At 46.5% G+C, this 27660-nt stretch overlaps 4 protein-coding genes and 1 long non-coding RNA gene across 8 annotated transcripts in view; 2 read left to right on the top strand and 3 right to left on the bottom strand.

The window, feature by feature from the left end:
- Window positions 1–449: 449 nt before the first annotated feature.
- Window positions 450–8815, top strand: Cideb (cell death inducing DFFA like effector b). Of its 4 annotated transcripts, none has more exons than XM_071607782.1 (7): window positions 450–500; window positions 1685–1784; window positions 3607–5957; window positions 6205–6349; window positions 7620–7769; window positions 7983–8173; window positions 8356–8815. In XM_071607782.1, the coding sequence occupies exons 3-7, from the start codon at window positions 5917–5919 to the stop codon at window positions 8483–8485; spliced, it is 657 nt and encodes a 218-aa protein (XP_071463883.1). In that variant the 5' UTR covers window positions 450–500; window positions 1685–1784; window positions 3607–5916; the 3' UTR covers window positions 8486–8815. The 4 variants fall into 4 exon arrangements, with proteins under 4 accessions (XP_071463883.1, XP_071463884.1, XP_027775806.1 ...); XM_071607783.1 differs by lacking the exon at window positions 450–500 and having other exon boundaries at window positions 1354–1784; window positions 3607–3654; window positions 5809–5957; XM_027920005.3 differs by lacking the exon at window positions 450–500 and having other exon boundaries at window positions 1354–1784; window positions 5809–5957.
- Window positions 630–1780, bottom strand: Ltb4r2 (leukotriene B4 receptor 2). Its single transcript, XM_027920002.2, has one exon. The coding sequence runs from the start codon at window positions 1767–1769 to the stop codon at window positions 630–632; it is 1140 nt and encodes a 379-aa protein (XP_027775803.1). The 5' UTR covers window positions 1770–1780.
- A 75-nt stretch (window positions 8816–8890) lies between the features above and the next one.
- Window positions 8891–14912, bottom strand: Nop9 (NOP9 nucleolar protein). Its single transcript, XM_027920001.2, has 10 exons — window positions 14570–14912; window positions 13910–14365; window positions 12457–12567; window positions 11984–12125; window positions 11538–11730; window positions 10750–10890; window positions 10271–10396; window positions 9851–10087; window positions 9516–9621; window positions 8891–9172 (listed from the first exon to the last, which is right to left on the bottom strand). The coding sequence occupies exons 1-10, from the start codon at window positions 14814–14816 to the stop codon at window positions 9015–9017; spliced, it is 1917 nt and encodes a 638-aa protein (XP_027775802.2). The 5' UTR covers window positions 14817–14912; the 3' UTR covers window positions 8891–9014.
- An 83-nt stretch (window positions 14913–14995) lies between these two features.
- Window positions 14996–24876, top strand: Dhrs1 (dehydrogenase/reductase 1). The gene is made up of 9 exons (XM_027920003.2): window positions 14996–15282; window positions 15676–15848; window positions 18123–18266; window positions 18415–18491; window positions 22428–22560; window positions 22863–23009; window positions 23860–23929; window positions 24262–24342; window positions 24483–24876. Exons 2-9 carry the CDS (start codon window positions 15699–15701, stop codon window positions 24617–24619), a joined length of 939 nt encoding a protein of 312 aa, XP_027775804.2. The 5' UTR covers window positions 14996–15282; window positions 15676–15698; the 3' UTR covers window positions 24620–24876.
- Window positions 24877–25826: 950 nt separating this feature from the next.
- Window positions 25827–27660, bottom strand: part of LOC114078965 (uncharacterized) — a 53606-nt gene continuing 51772 nt past the window's right edge. The window contains exon 4 of the long non-coding RNA XR_003580421.2: window positions 25827–27244. This is a non-coding gene — a long non-coding RNA (uncharacterized lncRNA). The remainder of the gene's footprint in view (window positions 27245–27660) is intronic.

The following is a 27660-nucleotide window of genomic DNA, read 5'->3' as shown; positions in this document are numbered from 1 at the left end:
AAGACAGGAACACATTCCTTTCAAACCCCACAGATTTACTTTCTCCTTGAAGATACAGTTTCTTCCCCCAGGCAGCTTTGTTAGGAGTCCAAAGAATGGATCTCATCCTCATCTCCCATCCAAACTCCCACACCTTCTCTTGCTCTTTCTCCATTTGCCAGGTAGTTCTATGGGTAGGCCTAGGGGAACCAGGCCACCTGGGCTGAGGAGAGCAGCACAAGATACCACTGAAGGCTGATACTTCCAGCCCTGGCAAGGTTGATCTACCTGGGAATTATGTGGCTTTAGTACAACTCACACAGGATTAACCACCAAAGGGGAAACTCACTTAAGTCATCATCTAATGACTTCCCAATGTATTTCACAATAAAGTCACTGGCAACAAGTAAGCAATGCTGGCACATGGGTATATGCCAACTTGCAAGCACACAGCATTTTTTAATAAGGGACATCACTATCCTCAAAGTCCCTCCGTTTTGAGGAATCTGGACCTGCCCCAGGTATGTAATAATCCTACCCAGCCAGATCCAAATTAGTTGGAAAAGGGTCCCCAAATGCCTCAGAGGAGTGAGTTTCAGGGAAGATGAAAAGTGGTAGGGGAAAAGCAGACATGGTTGTAGGGTTTGGTGTCAAGGATCCCATTCCTGACTGCCCCTCTTCACCCCACCCCCTGGGTCTCCATTGCCCTTTCCCGGCCCCACTACTTGTAGCCGGGGAGTAGTTCGTAGCTCCATGGTACCCTCCCTAGAGCGGCTTCCCCCTCGGGCTTCTCCAGAGCCCTCGAAGAGCCGTGTGAGGAACCGGGGACCCGCCCGAGGCAGCAGATCCCCAGCGGTGAAGACGTAGAGCACTGGGTTGACGCTAGAGCTGAAGAAGGCCAAGGCTGTCGTTCCAGCCCGCGCTGCCTGGCCTGCGCCGCCGAGCCTCGCCAAGGCACCTTCTGGTGGAGCGAGTGCTGCCACCACTTGCAGTAGGTTGACTGCGTGGTAGGGAGCCCAGAGCAAGCCGAAGGCGAGCACGATGGCGCTCACCAGCCGGCCCACCCTCGACCCCTGCTTCCCAGACCCCCAGCGGGCGCCCCTCAACCGCGCCAGCGTCACGCTGTAACAGCCAAGCACTAGCCCAAAAGGAAGCACAAAGGCGGTCAGAGTCTCCAGGCTCAGGTGGGCGGCGGCGTGGGCGGGCGACGGGTGGCACAGCTGGCAAACGCGGTCCCCCCAGAGATGGCGGTAGACAGCGGCCGGGACAGCAAGCAACAAGGCGGCCAGCCAGACTGCCAGCAGTAGGCGACGGGCCAGAGCCGGGCTGCGCAACCGGGGCGCCAGGAAGGGGCGGGTGACGGCGAGGCAACGCTGCAGGCTGAGCAGGCCGGTGAGCAGCACACTGGCGTACATGCTGAGGGCGCACACGTAGTACACAGCCTTGCAGCCCGCCTGGCCCAGCGGCCAGGCTTGCCCGGTCAGGAAGGCTACGAAGAGCGGTGTGAGTAGCAGGACCGAGCCATCGGCCAGCGCCAGGTGCAGTACTAGCGTGGCCGCCAGTGGTCGCCCACGTGCGGGCCGCCAGCCAGCCAGACTCCACACTACGAAGCCATTACCGGGCAGCCCCAGCAGCGCCGCCAGCAATAGAAAGGCCGTTCCAGTGGTCCGTGAGGCCTTCCAGCTCAGCAGTGTCTCATTCCCAGGGGGCCGGTAGCAGACTGACATCCTTCTTCTGCGGGGCTGGAAGAGGCCACAGAGGGCATTCAGAAGTGGGGCATAAGTCCACATTGCCTCCGATGCTAGGTGAGAAGGAACTGTGCTTCCCTCCACTTCCCTGCAGCCTGTCCTTCTTCTCTCTGGGAATCTTGACATGGAGGATCCTGACCCCCAATTCAAATACCACTCCTTCTTAGAACCTAGATCCTCTGCTTCAGGTCGGGTGGCCTTCACTCCTGGCACCTCCCAGAACCCAGAAGTCCTAACTTTAGACTGTCCTAAATTTACTCAGGCCCCCATTCCTAACTTTAGGCTGTCCTAAATTTAGGCTGTCACTACTACCATCTCCGCCCCTTAAAAGTGGGCAGTGTGGAGAAAAAGGGCATGGGCAGATCTACTTACCCAGCTAGGAGCAGGTAGGGCTGGGGGCCTTCAGAGGCCTGGGGAAACTGAAAGGTGAGGCAGCAACGCATCAGGTGCCAATGTCTATCACATTTGCAGAGGGTGAGGCAAGAATGGGGAGGGACAAGATGAGGCTCATCCTGGCCTTTTCCTGGGGCCCCTCCCTCACCCCATTCTTTCCCATCACTAACAGGTCCAGACGTGTGGGAGCCTGCCTCCCTAGGAAGCAGGATGAAGCTGAGGGTGCAGAAACACTCAGTTGGTACTTGACCCTGAACCCTGCTTTTTTTTTTTTAATACATGGACACAATATCTTTATTTTGTTTACTTATTTTATGTGATTCTGAGTGTAAGGTCAGGCACCAGTGAAGAAAAGGAGGCAGACTAAAAACTGCTGAACAAGGCTTTATTGAGATTCGCTCTGGGCAAGACCCTCCAGTACAACAGAGTGGTCCGGTGGAGTTGCACCCAGGCTCAGCTGGATTGTAATTTTATCAGGCTTGGGGCAGGAAGGGAGAGCTTGGGACTGGAAAGGGCTTGTTCTCCTGGGGTTGGTCTGGAGATCTTGCTGAATTCCATGTCCTTCCAGGATCAGTCAGGAGACCCCACTGATTGACAGGTGATTATCACTACTTGTCTGTTGGCACCTGATTTGTTGTTGGCTGTTTGTTCCCTTAGCCACTTCAACTGACCTAACACTGAGGATCAAACCCAGTGCTTCACATATGCGAGGCAAGTGCTCTGTCACTGAGCCACAACTCCAGCCCCTGCTTTTGTTCTTGTCCCTTCTTCATTTCTGCCCACCCCCCCCCCCATCCTTCCAGCATGACTTCTGCAGTGCTTATGCTTCCTGGCCTCCTTGGCATGTATTCAGCAGAGGTGACCCACACAACTCAGTTTCTCAGCTGCTCTCACTTGGCCTGTTTTCAGCCTCCCAACCCTGCTGAGTTCCCTTTTTCCTCAGCTCCCAGTCCACCCCCAACCATCTCTTGTTTTGGGAGTTTCGCTCCACCCTCTGGATTTTGGCTGGGTTGTCAATGACAACTTTTCAGTGTAAGGAATGGTGCTAGGTCTGTTGAGGAGGAGACAGAAATGCATGGAGGTTTAAGGGGTGTTGTGGTTTGGATCTGGAATGTCCCCAAAAGCTCATGGAGGTATGGCCCCCATTACAGAAAGATTTAGAGATGGAACTTTTAAGCAATGACTAGGGTTCTGACCTTATATAAATCTATTTGCTGGATTAATCCACTGATAGCTGAATGGACTACTGGGAGGCTGGACATTGATGGAGGAAGTAGATCACTTGGGCATGGCCTTGGACTATCACTGTCCCTGGCTTCCTCTCCCCTCTTCCTCTTCTCTCTCTCCCCCTCCCCTCCCCTCCCTCCCTCTCTCTCTCCCCCTCTCTCTCTCTCTCTCTCCCCTCCTTTCTGGCTGGTTGGTTCTCACAGGCTGCATAGCTTTTTTCCATCAGGCCCTTCCACCATGATGTTCTGTCTTACTTCAGGTCCAGAGCAATGGAGGCAGCTAACAATGGACTGAGACCTCTGAAACTGTGAGCCAAAATAAACTTTTCTTTCTCTAAGTTGTTCCTGTCAGGTACTTTGGTCACAGTGATGAAAAGCTGACTAACATAAGGGGCTTGCTTATAACCTCACAACCACAAGATCACACTACGAATCTTTACAAGGATATAAGAAAGGAAAGGGTGCAGTTTGTGTAGAGACATACTGAAAAGAAGTTCTCTCTGCTGGGAGAGGTCAGGCAAAGATTGGAAATTAAGAGATTGGCAGGGAGTGGGGGAGCAACAGGGCCCAGCAGATCAATAGAGTGGAGGGAGGGGGAAAAGAAAGTCCTCTGCCCAGTCAACAGCCCAAACTGGAGTTCTCTGGGAACAAGGACACCAAAAGCATTGTCTTAGTTTGAGTTCCTCAACAGCAGAGCCTGAGATAAGGGCGTGGGTATAGGTAATCCTGTATTTGAAAGGTTGATTCAGGAAGCAGAGGGGAGGAAGCAGGATAAAACATAGAGAAGCTGGGTGTGATGGTGCACACCTGTGATCCCAGTGACTCAGGAGACCAAGGCAGGAGGTTTTCAAGTTTGAGGCCAGCCTCATCAACTTGTTGAAGCTAAGTTGAAACCCTGCCTCAAAATAAAAAATAAAAAGGGTTGGGGATGTGGATCAGTGATTAAGCACCCCTGGGTTCAATCCTCAGTACCCCCCCCCCACCAAAATAGGTACGAAAGAAGAAACCCTTAAGAGCATGGCATGGCATTACATTCCTTTGGTAGGCACTGGGCCTACCTCTGGGAAACGTACAGAATGCCCAGAACAGGAGACCAAGGTGTGTCCACTGTTGGAAGACTGTCCTGAAGCATTAATGCCACTATAAGTGCCCCTGTGCTTGTAAGGGTTTGAGTAAGCTAACAACTTCTGACAAGGATTCTTCCATCTGGGCTAAAGTCACCCAAAAGTGGCAAGAGAGTTCCCACAAGGTATCCCAATCATCCCAACATGGGGCTAGTTGGGAATCCAAAGAAACACTCAACTCCAGGTGACTGGTCCCAAGTATTTACAGAGCAGGCTGCAGTATATCTTTATGAAAGGGAGAGTAAAAGATGTTCCACTTATCCCCACAGTAAGGGCATCAGGGTACAGAATTCATGAGAGGGTTTAAGGAATTTGGTTCAGGGCTGAGGCTAGTTTCTCTCAGGCAACAATCTAAACACCTTTATCAGTATCTTGCCAAAGCCTTGAGCCTGCCTAAGAAATGCAACTGGCTGGGTCCCTGAGTAGTGAAGGAACTCCATGTTTCTCAGGGGAAAAAAAAAAAAAAAAGTTGGAGGATCTGGGGTACCCTATAAGGTTCCTTCCAAGGCAGGAGAGGAGGAATTGTGGTCATTTGAGGTGTTAACTCCAGTTTCAGTCTAAGCTTCCATACAATGTTCATCACACTGCAACTGAAATCAGAGATGGATAAAGCTGAAGTCCTGATACCATCAAAGGACACCTCCTGCCCCATTCACATCTCCTTCATGCCCATTACTTGGTGAAAGGAAAAAGGTGGGAACAAAGGTCACTACTGAAGCAACAGTTCTGGAGAATGAGCCAAGGATACGTTGGCAAGCCCCTCTCCTACCCAGGAAAGAGCAGGTCAACAGAAAGGAGAGGGTCCCAGACAAGATCTGGTGATCCTGGATCCGCGGATCAGGATCCATCCTTTCCTCAAACCACTTCCAAACACTTGCCTCACCTCTCATTTTATCCAAGCCTTGCCCAAGTCTGTTTCCCACCCCATTTCCCCACCCTAAACCCATTTCCTCACCTTCTGCCCAATCTTTCCAGGAAGCTACAGCCCATGGCTTTTCCTGTAGGTGGCAGCACAGAATAGTGCACCTCACATACAATACAGCTTCTCAGCAGCTGGGAGCCAGGAACTATTCCTAGAAATTCCCTCCAAAGAAATAAAACACCAGAGGTCACATTCCATCCTTTTTACCCTCACAAGGGCCCTCAGCACACACAGATGTGCACATGCACACGCATGGGCACCTGCGCACACGCGCATGTCTCAGAGCCTTTTGCTGGCAGTCCAACTTCTACCACCTTATCTAGGTCCCTCCTCCTTCTCTCCCCTTGGACTTTGTCCTTCGTACTGGCCAGGGAGGGGGGCCAGAGCTGGGCTTGACTCATTCCCCACCTCTTCAGGACTGAGAATCCAGCTTTGTAAGAGAAAACGTCACTTCAGCCCCAGCACCACAGTGCAGCGTCCAATCCAGAGGCCCCAGGAAGGCAACTCTCCTACTTCCCTCTACCATGGAGTACTTCTCATCCCTGAACCCCAATGGCCTGCTCAGGTGATTACTAACTCTCCTCTCTAACCTCTAACTCTGGGGATATGGTTAGGTGGGGAACAAAACTCCATTCAGCCCCTAAGAGACTCACTTCCCCTCCTCCCCCTACTTTACACATTTGTCCAGTTCCTGAACTACTGGACCCATTCCAATGCCTCTCCCTTAGCTGATCTGCAAACCTAGGACCCTCCCTCTTTGGCTCTTCAGTCATCCCACCCCTCTTCCCTCTTCTTCCCAACTTTACAACCAGGGCTGTATCCAATATGAGCTCTGAGCTTGGCCGAAGAGTATGGACTTCAGCCCCACCGCCTCAGAGACCCTTCCGTGTCTGTGATCATAAGCGGACAATTAGGAAAGGTCTGACAGCTGCCACCCGCCAGGAACTGCTAGATAAGGTGAGTGAGCCAGGTTCCTAGGTTCCTATAACAGGGGCAGCCAAGGGACTCAATAGTGACAACTTGAGATGATAGAGTAGAAAGGGCTAAGGTCACATAGCTGTTCCTCCAAGGGCTAAAAGTCAATGGGGGCGGAGGTGTGACCCAAATAACTTCGGTTGAATTTGGGTAAATTTGTTTATTTTCCAAGTTGTGGGCTTTTCTCTGGGAATAAGGGAAACAGTATATAGGGAGGGCTGGAGGATGGAATTCAGAAGTCAGTATGAAATGGTGATATGTATGAAAAACCAAATTCAAATTCTGATTTTACCCCTTCCTTGCTGTCCAAATCTTGGGAGGTGGGCTGTGGATGTGGCTCAAGCGGTAATGTGCTCGCCTGGCATGCGCAGGGCGCTGGGTTCGATCCTCAGCACCACATAAAAATAAAATAAAAATGTTGTGTCCACCAAAAACTAAAAAATATTTAAAAATTCTCTCTTTAAAAAAAAAAATCTTGGGAGGTTATGTGACCTATCAAATCAAAACCTGTTTCTTCATCTGTACAAAGGAAACAATAATAAACCACTTCCTAGGGTTGTTGAAAAGAATAAAAGAAAAGAAGTATGTAATGTCTTCATAGATATGTGGCACAGGTTATCTATAACATCTGCTCCTCCTGCTTCTTGCCATCATTATTACTGAAAAATGATGTGGAAAACACTGAGGTTGGGGGAAGAGGGAGGTGAGACCTTGTAGACAAGACAGAAAGATGGATTTCAAGATAATCTAGCTAGATTTTTTTTGAGCTGAGGTGAGGTCTTGTTCTGTGCCAAGGCTGATATCAGACTCCTGGGCTCAAGCAATTCTACCTCAGTCTCACAAGTAGCTGGGATAAGCATGAGCTACTGCCCAGCCCCTGGCCAAAGTTTTTATTCTAAACCAGTAGGAATGACTTAGAGGGAGGGAAGCAGGAAGTGGTGACAATGACAGAGCAAAAAGGAAAAAAGGGGGCTAAGGGTTCAGTCTAGAAGCACAGCACTTGCCTAACATATGGAGACCCTGGACCCTCAGCAACACAAAAATTTTTTAAAAAGGAAAAAGGTCAGCCCCTAATGAGGGTCCCCTAACAACTGAAGTATATCGAGAGCTGCTGCCATTATCAGGGATAGCTAGCACCAGAGAGTAGACTTGGATATTGACCATTGCCTAGGGACAACAGATCGATATTGGGCAACTAGAGGGGAGGGGCATAGTATAACACCTGCTCCTCCTGCTTCTTGCCACTGAATAGGCACTAAAGACCCTGCTGCTGCATGGAGCATTAACACTGGTACTAGAAGAGGATGGGACGTCTGTGGAGAGTGAGGACTTCTTCCAGATGCTGGAGGATGACACATGCCTGATGGTGCTGGAGTTGGGACAGAGCTGGAGCCCCACCAGGGTAAGAGGACCATACTTGCACTGTTCAGGCCAACAATCCTTTGTAGTTTTCCAAAGCTCCCTCTTTAGCCTAACCCTGATATTAGGGACAAAGGCACAGAGTGAGATGTGGAGTTACCTAGGACATAGTGGACAGAAGCCCAAGAGAGGGTGGGTATGACCCAATGCTGATGGGGGTGTCAGTATCCACTGCACTAATGAGGATATCCTACAGAGTGGGGTGCTGTCATATGGCCTGGGCCGGGAGAAGCCGAAGCACAGCAAAGATATCGCCCGCATTACCTTTGACGTGTACAAGCAAAATCCTCGAGACCTCTTTGGCAGCCTGAATGTCAAAGCCACATTCTACGGGCTCTACTCCATGAGCTGTGACTTTCAAGGAGTTGGCCCCAAAAAAGTACTCAGGTTAGAGATCAATATGTCATACTACCCCATCCCCTACCATCGGATAGTCTCCATAATTCCATCTCCTATACTCTCTTATCCCCAAATAACTCTCCTTTGTAAAAAAAAACCCCAGCTGCCAGCTCAAGAACCAACTCTCATGTTCCCCAATCATTTGATTTTCTCTTATCTCTGCCATTTAGGGAGCTCCTTCGTTGGATCTCCTCACTGCTGCAAGGCCTGGGCCATGTGCTCCTGGGAATTTCCTCCACCCTTCGCCATGTAGTGGAGGGAACAGAGCAGTGGCAGCGGCAGGGTCGTCTCCATTACTGAGAAGGGACTCTGCACTTCTGCCCCCAGACTTGTTTCATGAGACAATGCTGAAAAGACTACGACAGCATCAGGTTTCAGGCCCTATGGACAGTGTAACCTGGACAACTCACCTGCTTTCCCCACTGTCCTCCACCCCTATATCAAGACAAAACTCATGAGCTGTTCTAACATCTTGTTCTTTTAGCTTATATCCTTTCCTGAAGAATGCTGCCCTGCTCTACCCACATTTCCAGTCTCCCACTTACCCTGAAAGGCCACAAGCCTGTCCCCAGGCATCTTGATCTCAACCTGATTGCTGCTACATTGAGATACTTACTGACTCCCTAAGCTCTAGCACACTGATGAAAGCCTTCTCTTATTTTACTTGAAATCTCTAACTTTCCTTTAAAAAAAATAACAAAAATATTTCCAGTAAAAATATAAAAATGTTTACCAAGAAGACTTTTGACTCCAATTTAAACCAGGAAAGGGAGACAGTAGGTACTCCTTTCACCCTCCCCATTAACACCCAGTTCCAGACTCCAAGGCCTCAGTCTTCAAGTACTGAGTTCAATGCCCGCCTTCGCTTGGCCATTGCACTCTGCTGCTGTTCCCAAGCTTCTCGCCGCTTCAGGAAGGTAGTCAGGGCCACATTCCGAGCCACATGGTGGCCAAAAGGGTCTCTTATCAGCTCCTGGTTCTGCTCACCTGCAAAGGGAACCACTCATGTTTAGTACCATTCATGCTCAAAGACAGGTTCTTCTTCGGGTAAAAGCCCCTCCATTTTTTCCCCAATAATGGGCCTGTCACTGAGACAGAGTGAATGCCTCACTCTGCAAAGAACAGAAGCCAGAAGGACGGGTGGAAGCAGAGGACTGCACAGTCAGTCAGCAGAGGAGAAACTGAGAGCAGACTGCTAAGAATCTATGACCAAGATCACCCTTTGGAACTCAATTTTCTGCTGAATTTAAGCCCACTCCCAGTCACCCAGCATTCTGCCATAACAGAAGGGAAAGTTAGGAAACACTGAAGACAAGCATTGGTAACTCACCCAGTTCAGCAGCAATTTCCTTTCGGGTCCTCAAAGCTGCTCCATTCCAGATGGCATCTAGGACACGGCTGCCATGGCGACTACAGGCCAGAGACACGTATTGTCCCTACATTGAGGCAAGCAAGACAAGTTCTACTAGAGAAGTGCACAAAATGTCTTCTGTGTGTCAGCAGGGGCTGGAGATAAAGTTTCAGAAGAGTTGAGAGGCTGAGTCAAAAGTCAAAACAATTTAGTTCTAGTCTCCTATCTTTGACTCTGAAGGTAGAGTCCTGGGGAAAACACACTTTCTCTAAATGGATGATGGGGGGAAATCAAGCAAAAGCCAGAAATCTCACCTTGAGGGCCTGCAGCACACGGCGGCGCTGTTTGTGTGTCACAGAGGGGCTGGACAGAATGGCATCAAGTATGTGAGAGCCAGCAGGGCTTTGGGCCAGAGCCAAAAGTTGTGGTCCTGTCAAGGAACCCAGACTTCGTAGTATAAGACCAGGAGCAGAGAAGTGCAGCAGATGCTGAAGCAGTAGAGACCCAAGCACTGTCACTTCTCCCAGGGTCCTGGCTGTGGCTATTTCTACCTGGGAGCACAGAGATAGGAAATTAGGAGGCAGCACAAAACGAGGTGGATGGGCTCATCCCCAGGTGCTGCCACCTTCACTTGGATGAAGTCAGAAGGCTCACTATCCTCACCCAAGGGGCTTCTTAAGTCCTGGAGAGCTGGTCCCCAATTAGTCAGTAACTTGGCCTTTCCCCTACCTCACCTGGTGCTCTGCAGGCACTGCCCCCTCCTCTTCCGTTAGTTCATAGTACACCTCATAAGCCGTCAAAGTGGCAAAGAGAGGCACACAGGCCACTTGCCGGGATGAGGGCTCTGCACAGTGGAATGCCTAGAGGGGAAGACAATACATGACAACTCTGAGAACTACCCCATCCTTAATCTTGACTTTCTAGACAGAAAAGACATTCAGAAAAGGTGAGAAGGCCTAACTCTATAAGAAAGTAAGCTCCGTGAGGGTAGGATCCCATCTACCTTAATGTATCCCCAGCCTTCCTCCACACATTAACACAAGGGTTGAATAAACACTTGTCCCTTAAATAAACTTCTCTTTCAGTTCTGGGAGAGAATTTTCACTCCAGGGCTTAGCATCAGACCTCTTGGTCCAGAGGTACAATGCCTTAAGTCCTAACTGGTGTAATTTAGACCAAGGGCAATAATGGTTTGCAAATAACACCTACTCACCTCCAACAATAGCTGCAAGACCTGGGCTTGGTAAGCTCCAACTCTGCGGCAGGCCCCCACCAGGGCAATGACTACCCCTGGGTGGCCCTGGGCCAGTACAGCTTCCAAGGCAGGACTCAGTTCCTCAAACACAGGAGACAGCTGAGGGGAAACATGGGATGATCAATCTTTGGCATTCTGCTAATGGTGGACTACATTATTCAGAGGAATTTTCCAGCTGAAAACAACTAAAAATGCTAAATAAAACATAAAAAGCACTAACAATGTTGAGACTTTGGTTTGGTTGAGAAAAACCCAGAGTATTTGGGCAGTCTTAGAGGTACCACCTCACACAGGGAAGGAACTTTAAATGGCCGCTATGTATAGGGGAGAATTAGAGGTAAGGGAAAACTAGAAATAAGCCTGCCCCTTTTCAACACCTCCTAAACCATGAGACCACAGAGAAGCCCATCCTGCTGCTAAGAAGCAAAAGAAAAGAGAAGTTATGGCAAAGACCCCAGTCAGTGCTTATGGGATTTGTGGTCAAGTACTCAGAGTCTGAGGGAGCCATGGATCTTCAAGCTGCAAACCTAAATTAAGCCAGTTTCTTGATGGTACTTACACCTGAAAAGCTAAAACAAATCCTCTCTGGGAGGAGGGTACCTCCATCCTGAAAAACCCCAAGGAATAACTTTATAAGGGCAATGGACAACACATTGTCAGAGATATATAGAGACAGGCATACAATAAAATTAGGCCCAATGAACAACAATAGCAGAAAGATACCCAGTGCAGACTTTCAAACTCACCAGCTCAGGGGTACTGATTGAATCCAGAAAGCGCTGCAAAGGGAAGTTAGCAATGGGATGTGCAGCCAAGATCTGCAGCTGTCCCTGGAAGTGATCCTCAAAGAGGCTCTGGAGCCTCGGAGGCTCCAACACCAACAGCACCTGTTCCAGGAGTCTGGAGCTAGTTTGATCCCGAAGAAATAGCAATAGGGGGCTAGGGACAAGGAGAAGGGAATCAGGCAATCTTTTGTTTTTTTAAATATTCTTATAGTTGTTAATGGACCTTTATTTATTTATATATGCTGCTGAGAATTGAACCCAATGCCTCACACATGCTAGGCAAGTGCTCCACCACTAAGCTATAACCCTAGCCCAGGAATTGGGCATCTTAACTCCACTTCATCCAAAATGCAGTTGTAGCACATCACCTCATTCATTTTACATAGTCCCATGAATTTTGATCATACCTGCCAGCTGCTGAGGAACTACGAGTACTCAGGTAGCCAATCACAGCATTGCACAAATAGGCACAAAACTGGGGCAGTTTGCGGTGTAAGACTTGTAAGGCCACTTGAAGGCAGAAGCTGGAGATCTTGTCAGTGATAAACACTGTTGAGAGGTCAGAAATGATTAAACAGCTTATCCAAAATTCAAACCACTTGTCCAACCTCAAACCTTAAACAACAAAGTAAGGGGACTATAGACACAAAACATCCATATAGAGTTACTCTGCAACATCAAACCAGATTTAAGTTTTAAGAGATGAACTTAAAAAAGAAAACAAAAACAAAAACAAAACAAAAAAAACAGAAAGGAAGAGGGAAGGAGGAGAAAGGAAAGGGAAAGAGAAGGAAAAAGGAAGAATGACCTGACCTAAGGGCTTCTGGTAGTCACCTCCATAAAATTAGATCCTAGGCCCTCTTCCTACTTTCCTCCTTACCAGCAATGTCCTTCAAAAAGCAGGAGCTCAGATTCTGAAGGCAATTCAAGAAGGCTTCAGGGACCTCAAAATCAGTTGGCTTACATTCCCGAGCTATGACCCTTTGGGTTTCTGAATGAATATCAAAAACACATGCAATGGTGAAATTACAAACTGACGTCCAGGAGGAAGAAAAATTCTATACATGAACAAGAATTCAGTTTGACAATACAGAAGAGATGTCATACAACTAAATATCTTTTCTGGATAACTGAACTGAGATGATAGTTCTGTTTTAATTTTTCTAAGAAACTTCAATCCGCTCCCCTATAGTCCATAGGAGGTAGTTCAAACTCCCCAGACAGGTATTTAAGGTATCCCAAAATCAGGCCTTATTTAAACTCTTTAATAACCTTACTTCCCAGATTTTTTCAAAAATATAAGTCTCAGCCTGTAACTGTATAATGAAATCAAATTAATCTCAACTAGTATTTTTTTAAATGAAATGAGAGCAGAATAAAATTAAAAAGGAAAGAAAATATCAGAGTAGGTTGCATATAGCAAAGGTATTGTTTCCCATACTTTTACTTGATTCTTATATGTGTACACACACATAAGCTAAAGTCATGCTTACAAAAAAACTTCTTGTGGGTTATGGTAAAAAGAAAACAAAGTTTGGGGGCTGGGTTGTGGCTTAGAGGTAGAGCGCTCGCTTCCCCTGGGTTCGATCCTCAGCACCACATAAAAATAAATAAGTAAAACAACTACAACTAAAAAATAAATATTAAAAAAAAAAAAAGAAAACAAAGTTTGAAATCCTTTGCTCCATACAAATCACCTCCCTCTCCTGCTCCCATGACAACAGCTGTCCCCTAATCATATTTGCACATGATTATCTCTAGGCCTCTATTTCCACATTTTTAATTGGTACATTATAGTTGAATGTTGTTACATATTCACACTTGTACACAATATAACAATATAATTTGACCAATATCACTCCCCAGCACTTCCCCTGTCCGACCCTTGGTATCTTTCCTCTACTTATTTCTCTTTGATTTTCACAAGATCTGCCCCCACCTTTCTTTTCCTTTTTCCTCTCTAGCTTCCACATATGAGTGAAAACATATGACCCTTGACCTTCTCAGTTTGACTTATTTTACTTAACATTATGGTCTCTAGTCTGTTTTCCTACAAAAGATGTAATTTCATTTTTCTTTATGGATGAATAAAACTCCATTGCATACATATACCCTATTTTCTTTATTCATTCATCTACTGATGGACATCTAAACTGGTTCCACAGTTTGACTAGTAATATACACACTAATCCTTGGCCTTCTAAGCTCTGCCCCAATTGCTCTGCTAATTCTGTAGGATTAAGTCTCCTCCAAAAAGACTTACTCTTCTGCTTACTCTCTTCTTCTAAACTCTCCTTCCCACCAGATCCTTGTCCCTTTTTTTTAATACTTACCAGAAGATTTGGAGCCACCAGGCCTGGCTCTCTCAGACTCCAGAAGAGTCCCTCCTAACACCTGCAGCAGAGTTCTGACCAAGAAGCTTCCATGTGTGTCTCCGCAGTAGAAAAGAAAATCATCACAAACCTCAGAGGCTAGTCCCAGGACCAGCTCCTCCAGGGTCTCCAAGGAACCATCTTTCCCATTCTCCTCCTCCTCCTCCTCCTCCTCCTCCTCTGCAGTATTCCTCAGCAATCGAGGCAGCTGCAGCAAAGTACTTTGCAGTACATGGACCCCGCACCGATGACAGGCCACAAAGCGCAAGTTGGAGCGCAGGGCAGCCCATATTCTACACAACGGTTTCAAAGGACTAAACCCCAAAAGTTCCTGCAGCATCTCACTGCCAGTCCTGTTCGTAGCCAAGGCTAGAGCCTGAGCCTCCACCTCTTTCAAAACATTGTGCACCATCAGCTCTGGAAAAAAAAAAAAAATGAGGACAGAAATATTTTAAACACTGAGAAAAGCATAAGGTCCATCACTTAACCAAGAGGCGGAGAATGAGGGCAGAGGAAGAAGGCATGAGAGAGAAAACTAAGTGCCCACACGGGGACCCCAGGAAGTTTCCATGCCTGTCCTGGATCTTGCGCTCTTGGTCCCACCCTTTAGTTGTTCCCTACCTCGTTCTTCCCCGGCTTCTGGAGCCTCTTTCAGCGCTGACAGCGCTTGTCGGAAATACCCCAAAGTTTCGGGGCTCAGGTGCGGGTGAGCATCTTGAGTCCGTTCTGATCCCCTGTCTGCAGGCGGCCGGGGATGCTGCTCGCGGCCTCGTGGGGGCCGCCCCGACCCTTTTGCTCCGCGTCCCCGTTTGCCGCCAATTGGGAACTGGCGCCCCGCCTTGTGGGGGGAGCGCGGACCCAGTCCCATATGTGTTTAGGGGCCTCTCGGTCTGGGAAATCTTCCTTAGCTGCAGAAAGAATCTCAGGCCACCAGGTGCGGGCCCACTCTTGACCAAGCTGAGGAGCGCCAGCACGCTCCTGGCGCAACGTGCTGCGTCATAGCTCCGCGACGCGGTGGGTGTGCCCAAGTCTCCCGCCCATCACCGGTGGGTCTTAACTCCCGCCCAGGACCCCGCCCCCTCGGTCCTACTTTAGAATCGGCCGGAATGCTGCTGACCCGCGCGATCCTTGACCCGCGCGATCCTTGAACCGCCGCTCCACGTTGTCAGCCCAACTCCAGTCAGCACCAGGACTTCACCCCGCTTCCGGACTCTGACCCTGAAGAAGTAACCTCGTCCCGCCCTGTGTTCAGAATCAACATTCTAGAGCTGAAATATATTAAAGGTCTGGAGAATTAGACTGAACGAGAATCCCAGAGGCAACACCGGCTGCAGGTAAAGCGCACAAGCTCTTCCCGCTGAAGGCTCAGGATCTCGGGGCCTCTGCGTTCACTGCTGGCTGCGCCGTCCAGTCCGGTGGCCAGAGCTGTAGGTTGCCCGAGACACACCTCGAGGAATCGCCTCTGCAAATTCTCCCACTTAGTTAGCCCTATTCATAGGGGGACGCCATCCAGCCCTTTCTTCACTTCCTGAGCCCCGCAAAAGAACAGTCAGACTGGCCTGGGGCCCGCACCTACTTGTCCTGAAACTGAAGCTTTTCTCGCATCAAAGGATTCCAACCTTGACTCTTCTTCCTATCCCTTGCAGGAACTCGCCCCCCCCCCTCCGCCCGCCACCCACACACACAGTCTGTAGATTTCCCCGCAAGGTAACTTTTTGCTTCCACAGATATCCTTCTTTGCCTGTGAGTTATGGTAACTCCCATGAAGGGCCAAGTGTGTGTGGTGACTGGTGCCTCCAGGGGTATTGGCCGTGGCATTGCCTTGCAGCTCTGCCGAGCAGGTGCCACAGTTTACATTACTGGCCGCCATATGGACACCCTTCGGGCCACTGCTCAGGAGGTGAGTGACCACTTGAGGGAGTCCTTCCAATTAACCACACCTCCCGATCCCTTGTCTGATCTTAGAAGACCCTGGTAAAGGGCTGCAGGTGGAGCTCGGGGGTATGACACCCTAATATTCCTCAGAAAACACGAATATTTACTTAGAGTAGAATAGATAAACCGCATAAATAACTTCAGGTAAGACTGAATTTTGATACCAAATAAGTTTTATGGAAAAACTTTTTGAGTTTGAGAGTTGGAGGGGTTTGAGAATTGGAACTAAAGGGCTTTGGACCTGTGTTTTCCTCTAAGGCAGGTTTTACTGAACTGTAAATTTTCACTTAAAATTTCTGCTGGATTTCAGTAAATATTTGAGTATCTATGACTTGCTAGGCTCTGAGAAAGTCACTAGGGTTACTAAGATTAATAAAATATAATTTCGAGTCCAACAGGAAATCAGACACAGAAATCAGGCATTTCAATGTAAAGGGAATATGGTAAATACTAAGAGAGAGAGAGAGATGCACAGAATGCTGTAAGGGTGTGAAGGGAGCTTGAAGATAATAAAAGGAGTGGTTAGGAAAAGCATTCTGAGCCGGGTGTGATGGCACATGACTGTAATTCCAGTTATTTCAGAGTTAGGAGGAGCCAAAATTCTAGGTCAACCTGAGCACTTTAGCAAGACCTGTCTCAAAAAAAAATTTTTTTAAGGGATTGGGAATGTAGCTTAGTGGTAAAACAGTTGCCTAGCATGTACAAGGCCCTGGGTTCGATCCCCAGCACCATACACCCCCAAAAATTCTGGATCTTGAAAGGTAAGAATTAGATAAAGAAGGTTAGAAAAAGCATTATAACAGAGGGAGCTATGTGGGAACAGAAGGGAAATGGTGAAAGAATATGAATGTTGCAAGGTAATGCAAGGGAAGAGTAGTAGGTGAAAAGCTGGGAAATAGTGACTCTTAGAATACCCTGGTAAAGGGCTGCAGGTGTCCAGTGGTAGAGCAGTTGCCTAATGATAGAGCAAGATGTTGAATTTGCTTCCTAGCACTGGAGAAAAGAAAACTGGTGAAGAACTTAGGCTTTATTCTCTAAGAGATGATCCAGCTACAAGATTTCAAACAGATAGTTCATACTTTTTTAGATAGTTCATACTGACTTGATTGTGAAGGGTTACTTTTTTTTTTTTTTTTTTTAAGTACTGGGTATTGAATCCAGGGGCACTTTACCGCTGAGCTACATCCTCAGCCTATTTATTTATTTATTTAGAGCCAGTCTTATTAAGTTGGTGAGGCTGGCATTGAACCTGTAATACTCCTGCCTCAACCTCCCGAGTCACTGGGATTATAGGCACACCCCACCAAAGAATTAAGGCAAAAAGATTGAATGTCAAGTGAGCATTTAGAAGCACTACAGTAATTCAGTCCATGGGCTAATAATGTAGGGCTGGAGCATGGATCTGTAGAAAAGAGTGTTGTTCTTGAATAAGGTACTCTTCTTCTTCTCTGAAACTGGAGAAAGGGGACCCATTTGTAAAGAGTGAGGCAGGAAAGAAGTTGAAATAGTTAATTCCCGGTAGCTTTAGTTTTTTGATTACCAAGCAAGAACACTGGTGGAGTGAGGGAAAGAGGGCTGGGATTGAAGGATGGAGCTAAGGGCATGAGAGTTGGAAATGACCAAGGACAGGAAAGGATAGCTACTTGTTTCTGGAAGTAGACTCCATGTGTTGTCTTTTACCCTTGGTTTGCAAAATATAACACCTTGTGCATGATAGTAGTAAACGTTTGTAAATTTAAAATCTGAGATCCCAATCTTCCCTACTGAAAGAGGACTCACTGTTCCTGAAGCTTTTCAAAAAGACACCAGAGGGGGCTGGGGATGTGACTCAGCGGTAGCGCTCGCCTGGCATGCGTGGGGCGCTGGGTTCGATCCTCAGCACCACATAAAAATAAAATAAAGATGTTGTGTCCATCAAAAACTAAAAAAATATTAAAAAATTCTCTCTCTCTCAAAAAAAAAAAAAGACACCAGAGGGCAGTATTGCCTACCATGTTGCCTGAACTGATCTTTTCACTTTCCCCACCCTCTTTCTTTTCTTTTTCTTTCTTTCTTTCTTCCTTTCTTCCTTCCTTTCTTTTTGCTGGGGATTGAACCCAGGGCCTTCTGCATGTGAGACAAGCACTCTACCAACTGAGCTATATCCCCAGCCTGCCCCCCACCCATTTTAGTTGGGGAAATTGTGTTATATCTTGTATTACTGTGCAACTATGAGCTCATATCCCCTGTTCCTCTCTAGGCACAATCCCTTGGGGGCCGGTGTGTACCTGTGGTATGTGATTCAAGCCAAGAGAGTGAAGTGCAAAGCCTGTTTGAGCAAGTAGATCGGGAGCAGCATGGGCGTCTGGATGTGCTGGTCAACAATGCCTATGCTGGAGTCCAGGTACCCTTTGAACTTGATCCAGATCTGCACTCCTTACCTCCCCCTCTGACCACTGAGTCTTCATCCCCATTGTCCCTTCTATTACCCAGCCTTTTATACCTTCTTGCGTTCAGATCATACAACCAATCACCTTTCCTATGCCTTCTAGACGATCCTGACTACCAATAAAGCATTCTGGGAAGCCCCAGCCTCAATTTGGGATGATATGAACAATGTTGGACTCAGGTATGTGCTACCCATGCCCCATTGCAGTGGCTGGGCTCCCCTCACTCATTTTACCTAAGGGCCCAAGCTTTTCCCCATATGCCCTTTTCTTTTCCCTCTGGCCTTCCCCAGTTTCTTTTTTTCCTCCCTGTATTCCAGTTGCCCTTCTTATCTCTGGAGAAATTCTATACACATGAGTGTGTATCTGAGAATGTAACTTTCACCTTGTTTCTATCCATCATTTTCATCTGAATAAGCCCTTGGCCTCACCCCTGCCTCACTCTCTGCCTATCCAAATGTAAGACCCAGAAGGGAGCCTCCTCCTCTCAGTAATGCTCACAGCCTGTAGTCTATATTTTCAAAAATGGTTAGAGAGAGGAATTGATCAAGAAAATGTTAATAAGAAAGAGGGGGCTCCAGCTATCCTTAGCTTCCACATCTTCACTCTAGATCCATAGGCAAGTACATTCCCAAATCAGAGTTGGGATGGCAAGGGTGTTATGGGATCACACACATATCTGGCACATAAGTGAAATGAAGTACAGCATTTAGAATTTGTCCAACATAATAGGCAGTTATATCTATGTTAGTTACTGTTGAAACAGTTTTACCCTCTCAGATAATTAAACTATACTTTATAGATTGTAAGAATAACACTTGGTACCTGTGAGAGTAACCAAGAGATTATCTGGAAATCTATGACTAAAGCCTATAAGAACACACACTGCTTCAATTTTGGTACTCTAGTGGCAATCCCAGGAAGCAAAATTAGAATGCAATTGTGATTTCCACAGTGGAAGAAAGATTGTGAGAACAGTGAGGGATGTCAGTACAGAAGCAAGAAAGCAAAACCCAAAGAACTTAAAATTAGTCAATGATCCTTCTCCCTCAGCCTTCTGAGTCACTGAAATTATAGGTGTTCACCACTACTCCAGGCTGAAAATCAGTACAGTTTTATTTCCTTAACTGCTATCCTTCCTCCTTTGCCTGAAACAACTACCATTAATAGCCTGGTATATAGATTTTTTTATACAAGTGTCTCTCTCTCTCTCTCTCTCTCTCTCTCTCTCTCTCTCTCTCCTTTTTCTAATTGAACACTGGGCTTCACACATGTTAGCAAAGCACTCTCCCACTGAACTTTCTATTTTTTTTTCCCAAAGCTAGCCTCAAATTTTTCAATATCCCATTGGAAAGACTTGCAATTAGATAAATTTTATCTAATCCTTTATTTGTTGCAGCAGTAGAATTCTTTTTAAAAAAAATATTTTCAGGGCTGGGGTTGTGGCTCAGTGGTAGAACGCTCGCCTAGCACATGCGAGGCCCTGGGTTCGATCCTCAGCACCACATTAAAAAATAAAATAAATATATTGCGTCCTCTACAACTAAAAAATAAAATATTTTAAAAAATTAAAAAAAAATATTTTCAGTTATATATGGACACAATACCTTTATTTCATTTATTTATTCTTATGTAGTTCTGGGAATCAAATCCAGTGCCTCACATGTGAGGCACTCTACCACTGACCTACAACCCCAGCCCCACAGCAGTGAATTCTTGAATCAAAGAAATTGTGTTAGATTTCTGTCACTGTGACAAAATGCCTGAGAAAATCAACTTAGAGGAAGAAAAATTTATTTTGGTTCAGTTTCAGAGGTTTCAGTCCATAGTCAGCTGGCTCCATTGTTTCTGAGCCTGTAATTAGACAACATATCATGGCGAAAGGATGAGGTGAAATAAAGCTGCTCACTTCATGGCACCCAGGAAGCTGAGAGAGAAAGGAAAGGGTCTGGGGAAAGAGACCCTTCAAGGACATGCCCCTAGTGACCCACTTCTTCCAACTAGGCCCCACCTCCCAAAGTTTCCACCACTATGCCACCTTCTGTGAACTAAGCCTTCAGCATGTGAACCTTTGGGGGACGTGACAAATCCAAACCATGACAAATATGTACTTCTTAAAGATTTAATAAATATTATAAAACTGTCTTCCAAAAAGATCCCACCAATTTTTTAACTAGGGATTGAATCCTGGGGCACTTTACCAGTGAGCAACATCCCCAGCTCTTTTTAATTTTTTAATTTTGAGACAGGGTCTCTCTAAGTTACTTAAGGCCTCACTAAGTTGCTGAGGCTGGCCTTGAACTTACAATCCTCCTGCCTCAGTCTCCTGAGTTGCTGGGATTACAGGTATGAGCTACTGCACCGGCATTCCAACCAATCTTTAATCTCAAAACAATGAAGTGGAATAATTTGTTCCGTCACATTCTCAGCTATGCTAGACAATATCAAGCTACTCAGGCCAGCTTTGCTACTCTGATAAGCCAAAGTTGTATAAGAGCTTTGCTTTGTTTTAATTTTTGCACAATACTTGGATTAAGGGCCTTGTACATGCTAGGCAAGCACACTACCACTGTACTACATTTCCAGCCCTTTTTTGTTTTGAGACAGGGTCTCCCTAAGTTGCCTAGGCTAGCCTCAAACTTGTGATCTTCCTGCCTTACCATTCCAAGTAAGTGAGATTACAGGCTTGTGACAGTGTGCCTGACCATAAAGGTGATTTTAATTGATATTACTTTATTTTTGAGGTTGACCTTTTATCCCATTGTTTATTGGCTTTTTATACTTTTGTGATTGTCATTTGTGTTATGAAGTTATTCTTTTTCACAATGATTTATAAGAGATCTCTAACAGATACCTTTGGCATATATTGTACTAATATTTTCCCCAATTTGTCACTCATTTTTTGTATGCATATCCTTCTCTAGTCTCTCTACATATACAGAAATTGTGTGTGTGTGTGTGTGTGTGTGTGTGGTATGTGTGTGTACGCGCGCGCATGTCCCCATGAGTGTCCTAACTATTAAGAAGTCATATCTTTGGGTTGTTTGGGATTTTTGTTCGTTTGTTTTGTACCAAGGATTGAACCCAAGGATTCTCTACCACTGAGCTACACCCCTAGGCCTTTTTTTGTTTAATTTTTTATTTCAAGACAGGGAAGTTGGCCTCAAACGTATGATCCTCCTGCCTCAGCCTCCTGAGTAGCTAGGTTACAAGGCCTGCATCACTGTGTCCAGCTAAATCTGTCAATCTTGTTTTATAATTTCTGTCTTGGTGTGATGCTAAGGAAAGCCTTCCCTACCTCAAGTTTATAATTTCAATCAGGTTTTCTTTTAGTACTTTTGTGCATTCAATTTTTTATATTTAAATATTTGATCCTTTTGCAGTCCATTTTGAAATATAGTAGAGAATCAGTTCTTTCCAACCCAAGTAAATGGTCGCTTGTCCATCTCTTCTCCATTGATTTGAAATGTTCCCTTTATGCTATGTATGTACTTACACCTGGATCTATTTATTGACTGTTTTTATTTCATTAACTTACTTCATTAACAGATACCTTTGGCATAACTTGTCCACCTTATGCCAATACTACATTCTTTTGATTATTATGTCATTGTACATTTTAATATGGTGATAGTGCAGGTAGCAAACCCCCTTTACCTACAAGATACTATTATTATTTTTCAGAATTTTCCTGGCTGTCCTTGCACATTTATTTTTATCATTGATCTTTATTTTGTCAGTTCTTCCAAAAAGTCTTATTGAGATATAACTCAAATTGACTACATCTGTGAATTAATTTACATAGAACAGATGCTTTATATGTCAATTCTTTGGATCATTTTATCTGCACTTGTTCTTTTATAGTTTTAGAATTTTTCCATTTAGACCCTATACATTTCTTAAGTTTCTTTCCCCTGAACTATTTTATATTTATAATTGCCATTGTAACATGGCTTTTTGGTCTTCTAAAGATTGCCATTTCTCTTCCCAGAATGTGGCCTCCAGCCCTATGCAGCCTCCCTGGCTGACTGCAGCCACTAGAGGGCACAGGAGGCAGCCAAGGGCTGTAGTGTCAAGGCCAGCATCTGTACCATTCATTCCTCCTTCTTCCCTGCTAGAGGCCACTACTTGTGCTCAGTATATGGGGCACGGCTGATGGTACCAGCTGGCCGGGGGCTCATCGTGGTTATCTCCTCCCCTGGAGGTCTGCAGTATATGTTCAACGTCCCCTATGGTGTGGGCAAAGCTGCGGTAAGGACACAGTGGCACAGGGATTAGGGAGAGATAGGACAGTGATGATATTTACAGCTTGGGAGGTACAATACCCAGTGGTCAGAATGATAATTCTGACTGTTCTTCATCTTTCCCTTTGTTCCATGAATGGTTCCTTTTGGACTCCCTAGGTTTGCCAGAGTAGATATTGCATGGGGGAAAGTGGGCTCTTGGAAAAGTGCAAGGACCTGGGGCATCCCCATTGGAGACAAGAAGGGCAGGGGAGGAAGGTGACATGATCAGGTGCCTTGACTCTCATTCTACCTTCTATCCCTCCAAAGTGTGACAGATTGGCTGCTGACTGTGCCCATGAGCTGAGGCACCATGGAGTCAGTTACGTATCTCTGTGGCCAGGGTTGGTACAGACAGAACTACTAAAGGATTACATGGCAGAGAAGGGGCACTCTGAAGATTCTCGCTTTAAGCAGGTTGGTAAAGGAAGGGGAAGGGAAATGGAGAATGTAGGGGAATCACCCTCTCCATCCTCAATGACAAGACAATGACAAGTAAATATTCCCATTACCTGGGGCAGGCATAGGGCTAAGCACCATACACATATTATTTCTTTTGATTTTGTAAGGAAAATACAATCTCCATATTACATATTGAAAAACTGAAACCCAGAAGAGTTAAGAAACTTGTTCCATGGCTGGGGATATAGCTCAGTGGGTAGAGCATGTGCTTAGCATGTGCAAGCCCTGGGTTCAATATTCAGCACCAAAAAAGAAAAGGAAGAAAGAGAAGGAAGGAAAAAACTTGTTCCAGATCATACATGTCATAAATGGAAAAACTATCTAACTCCAAAGCCCATGGACTTGACCCCTGCATTAAACTAGCCTCAGGGCTTAGGTGTGGCTCAGTGGTAGTGTACTTGCCTAGCATGTGTGAAGCACTGGATTTGATCCCCACATAAAAAAAAAAAAGAAAAAACTAAATAAACAAAATAAAGGTATTATTTCCATCTACCACTAAAAAAAAAAAAAATTAAAAAAACTAGACACCCTCAGACCCTTCTACTCAGGAAAGGCAGCATGTCGTAGTGCTGGGTGCAGGGCTTGCCAGAACATGGAGAGAAATGGCTCTGGGTCCCTTCTATTACACTGGATCCTGCAAGTCCAGCATGAGATCTTTGGTCCCTCTTTCTCCTAGAACAGAAGTTAAAAGGGGGAAAGATTTGGCAAGCACTCTACCTCTGAGCCACACCTCCAGCCCTCAAGGAGGAAAGATTTGGGCAGTACTCTTGGAAATTAACCCTTTACTTCTCAATCAATTTTTCAGTTTGGACCAAATTTCTCGTCGGCAGAAAGTACAGAAATGAGTGGCAAATGTGTGGTGGCTCTGGCAACAGGTGAAGACACTGGAAACACCTGGTAACAAGAAAGGGTGTGGAGGATCTGCAAGGCAGTGGCAGCCAGTGTCTAGTTTTGGTTTGGGAGGCTATTGAGGAATATGCCCATCTTTTTTCTCTTTTGGAAGCTCAAGGGTCAGGATTCCTAGTTCAAGCTTTGCAAGCCTCAGCAACTGGCTCCTGGAAGGTGTGGCTAAGAGCCTTCCTAGGAACAGAGAGAAACAGTTCTCCAGGCCTCCCAGCCTGTCTCAGCAATGCCTTGTCCTAGTGGGTACCTTGTCACTCTGCACCACTCCTATGCCTGCTATCTCCAACTGTACATTTGTCCACAGACCCCAATATCCTGAGTCTGAGTGGTAAGGTGCTACCATCATGTGACCTTGCTCGACGCTATGGCCTTCAAGATGTGGATGGTAAGAGCTGGGCCCAGCAGCCAGACTTGACTGCCATTTCTTTTGTTCCCTGCTCACTCCTTTCTCTCAGTCTCTTTAGCCAGGGTCAGAGTGCCTGAGAAGTGGGAAACAAGGATCAAATTCTCCTTTTTTGTTCCCAGGTCGCCCTATCCAAGACTATTTTTCTTTGCACTCTATTCTTTCACATGTCTCCAGACTGGGCTGGCTGGCCTCCTACTTGCCCAGCTTCCTCCGCATGCCCAAGTGGATTATTACCCTCTACACCAGCAAGTTCTAACTCTCCTGTCCTGACGTCACAGCTCTGCTTCTCTTCCCTTTGGGGCTTGGGTGATTGGGATAGTGGAACAATTGGCCTTTCTTGCATATCGTGCCCTTGATATGAAGAGAAGGCCTCTGCTTGGCATCCATGGTCAATTCTGAGTGCCCCGATAGGTCCTTCTTTATGCCTTTGTTTTCCTTGTCCCTACAGTTTACTTTTCGCATCAATATTGAAAAATGCTCTGGAAGCTAATAAAGATCCCATTTTTCCTCCCATGTGTCTGTGAGTACTAACTCTGTGCTCAGAAAGTGACAAGGACTTGGGAGAATGACTCAAAGATGCACAAATGTGTGAGTTCTCAAAGGGTTAGGATAAGACCCGTTTCCTCCAGACCTATTTCTGCTCTTTCCTGCAAGGCCTGTTTCCTGTGCCCCAGCTGGGAGGGAAGCAGGGTCCCTTCTTGACAAGAAGCACCCAATCTCCCACTGCTTTTACTCTCATTCCACTCTCTCCATAGATATCTGCTGCCTTCTAGCTGGGATCTCTAGGTGAGGTTCCATTCAGCAAGGGCAGATTTCTGTCTGTGATTTCCTGGAATGAGGAAGAATTTACTGGCAAAACCCCAGGAAAGGAAAGAGGAATGGCTGATGGCAATGATGCACTGTCATTGGAGTAGTATCACTTGAATCAGTTCCTGCAGAACTGATTGCATAAGCCCTTCAGGGTCATCTTGCTTACTCGGTTAAACTGCTATCCAGCACAAAAGGCCACAGGAGGCCAAGGGCAGTTCTCCAAGAACCACATGTATCAACCCTAATGGCACACTGAGGGGGGCACCAAACACAAAAATGAAAAAAGGTTTCAGGGGCATCTGGACAGACCCTGTCATTGTCAGCTGTAGGAGAATTTAAGCAGAAGACCTGCATGATCAGACTGCATTTGATGAAGCCTTCTGGGGCTGAGGTGTGTGTAGATGGAACAGAGGGAGGAGAGGCAGGCCTGAGAGAAGCAATGGCAGGAGGCTGGTACAGTGTCCACATTTCCAGGAATGTGATCAGTGAAGGTGTGGGCTGAGGAGAGATTGTAGGAGGCAGCACCTGCAGACCAGGGTCTTCAGTCAGGACAAGACTTCAACAGTATTATTCCTGGCATGGGAGACCAAGAGACCAGCCCCAGGCACAGGGAGGAGAAGGCGGTTTGCCCATGGCTGGCCCTAGTGGGACGCTGAGGGACTGGCTGAGATGCAGCCCACCCTACCCAAGCAAATCGAGGTGCTTCACAGGTCCCTGGAAGATGATTAACCCCCCAAAGGAGCCCATTGAGGAATGAAGAAAAGATTTTGTTTTGCATTTTTAATTTACATTTTTCAGAGATAACATATCTGCATGGCCCAAGATCCAAAAGAAGGTTGTACAGTGAAAAGTCTCACATCCCCTGCCCACTAGTGCTCAGTCCTCAATCTGAGGCAGACAGTACTACCACATTCTCAGGTAGCCACAAAGAGCCCATGCCTATACAAGCAAATATATAAACATCCAGAGAAGAGAATTGGCCTCTCTTTCTCCAGCTAAGGGGTTCTGTTTTCTTGTCTCTGAGACCTGTTCTGACCTTGTGTCCCACCTTTCTAAGGTAGGCAGCTACCCTAGGCCCAAAGACAGCATCCTTTCCAGTCCTATGCAACTGTTCCCATACCTATAACTTCCCTGCTCCACCAGCAGGGAGGGTGAGAGAAAGAGTGTGTGTGTGTGTGTGAGAGAGAGACAGAGAGAGTGAGAGAGTGTGATGGCTTAAGGAGGAAAGACTACAGGCTGTGGAGAGGTGCTGTGAAAGCCTGGAAGAGGCCAGTCTGAGGCTCAGCCCAGCCCTGATCTCCCCCACTAAAGCAGGCCAGGTCTCACCTGAAGTGAAATTCTTTTTCTAGAGCAGCTACCCATGTGTTAGGGGTGTTGAAATGAGACAGACTGGAGCCTATGCCCACGGTGTCCCCATGGATATGAGCTCTGACCAATTTCCCTACACTAAATAGGAAGGTGATGGAGGCAGAGCTGGACTGAGGTATCTAAGATTCCAGTTTTGGGAACAAGTCGATGAGGAGTTTCCATTAACTGCTTAAGGCCCCTTTGACCCGTGATGGGAGGGAAGTTCCCTGGCCTGGCAAACAAGGATAGTAGTAAAGTGAATGAGGTAAAGTGAGTCATGCTGGGGAGGGGGTTCAGGCATGATGAAGGACATGCATAAGGGCCCCACAGGAGCTGAGTTCAATGAGTAAATCAAGCCAAGGTGGCAGAGTTTGGAGCTGTCCTTTTTCCTCTTCCTCATCCTCACCCCCCAAAGGCCTCCAAGCTATCTTTGAGAGTCAGATGAGACATCTGGTCCCTTTAGCTGTTTAGCCTTCCATCCCTGGGGAGAACCCCCACCATGACCTCAGAAGTCACTTTGCCATGGCACCTCCCCCATCACCTCTGGTCCCTGGTCCTCTTCCCTAGGATGGTTCATCTCCTCCACAAAACTCCTCCCTGGGATTTTCTGCCTGTGTCCTCAGGTTTCCCATTGTTCCACTGTACCTCCTGAGACTCAGTCCCATCACCTGTTCTTGTCACAGGAAAGCAGGAAGCTGAAACTCCAAACCTCGGTTCTTGTGTTCTGAAAAAAAAAAGAATTGAAAGTCTGACACCAAAAGCCAGGCAAAAGAACTTTATTATAAGCAAAAGTAAAGAGAAAGTAAGGTGAAAGCAAAGTGAGGCTTAAGCAGAGCACTCTCAAGAGTGGGCCATCTCTAAGCAGAGAACGACAAAGGAGATAAGCTGTCTCCAAATTTACTAGTTTTTGGGTTTTTTTTTTTTTTTTTCATGTTTACCAGGAGAATTGGGGACCACTTTCTGTACTCTTTGCCACTTAGGTGTTCAACTCCTCCTTCACATTGGGCGGTGGAGTTTTTGACCTTAGTTGGTCCTCTCTGGAACTGTCATAGTGGCTGTCCTATTTAGGGGGCTTCATCTACCAGTCAGTCCCATGTTAATATGGGCACTGGGATCAGTAGCTAGTCAAAAGTTACTTTA

Source organism: Marmota flaviventris, chromosome 2 (genome assembly GCF_047511675.1).
Source record: "Marmota flaviventris isolate mMarFla1 chromosome 2, mMarFla1.hap1, whole genome shotgun sequence".
NCBI lineage: Eukaryota > Metazoa > Chordata > Mammalia > Rodentia > Sciuridae > Marmota > Marmota flaviventris.
This window is presented reverse-complemented; position numbering and strand designations above follow the sequence as displayed.

Coding starts and splice junctions, on each gene's coding strand:
- Ltb4r2 (XM_027920002.2), bottom strand. CDS start 1,769: ATGTGGACTTATGCCCCACTTCTGAATGCCCTCTGTGGCCTCTTCCAG.
- Cideb (XM_071607782.1), top strand. CDS start 5,917: ATGGAGTACTTCTCATCCCTGAACCCCAATGGCCTGCTCAG. Junction 5,958..6,204: donor AACCCCAATGGCCTGCTCAG/GTGATTACTAAC, acceptor CTTTACAACCAG/GGCTGTATCCAATATGAGCT. Junction 7,770..7,982: donor AGAGCTGGAGCCCCACCAGG/GTAAGAGGACCA, acceptor GATATCCTACAG/AGTGGGGTGCTGTCATATGG.
- Nop9 (XM_027920001.2), bottom strand. CDS start 14,816: ATGGGACTGGGTCCGCGCTCCCCCCACAAGGCGGGGCGCCAGTTCCCA. Junction 14,366..14,569: donor AGAAGCCGGGGAAGAACGAG/GTAGGGAACAAC, acceptor TTTTTTTTCCAG/AGCTGATGGTGCACAATGTT. Junction 10,088..10,270: donor CAGTGCCTGCAGAGCACCAG/GTGAGGTAGGGG, acceptor CTGTGCTCCCAG/GTAGAAATAGCCACAGCCAG.
- Dhrs1 (XM_027920003.2), top strand. CDS start 15,699: ATGGTAACTCCCATGAAGGGCCAAGTGTGTGTGGTGACTGGTGCCTCC. Junction 18,492..22,427: donor ATGAACAATGTTGGACTCAG/GTATGTGCTACC, acceptor CTTCCCTGCTAG/AGGCCACTACTTGTGCTCAG. Junction 23,010..23,859: donor AAGATTCTCGCTTTAAGCAG/GTTGGTAAAGGA, acceptor TCAATTTTTCAG/TTTGGACCAAATTTCTCGTC.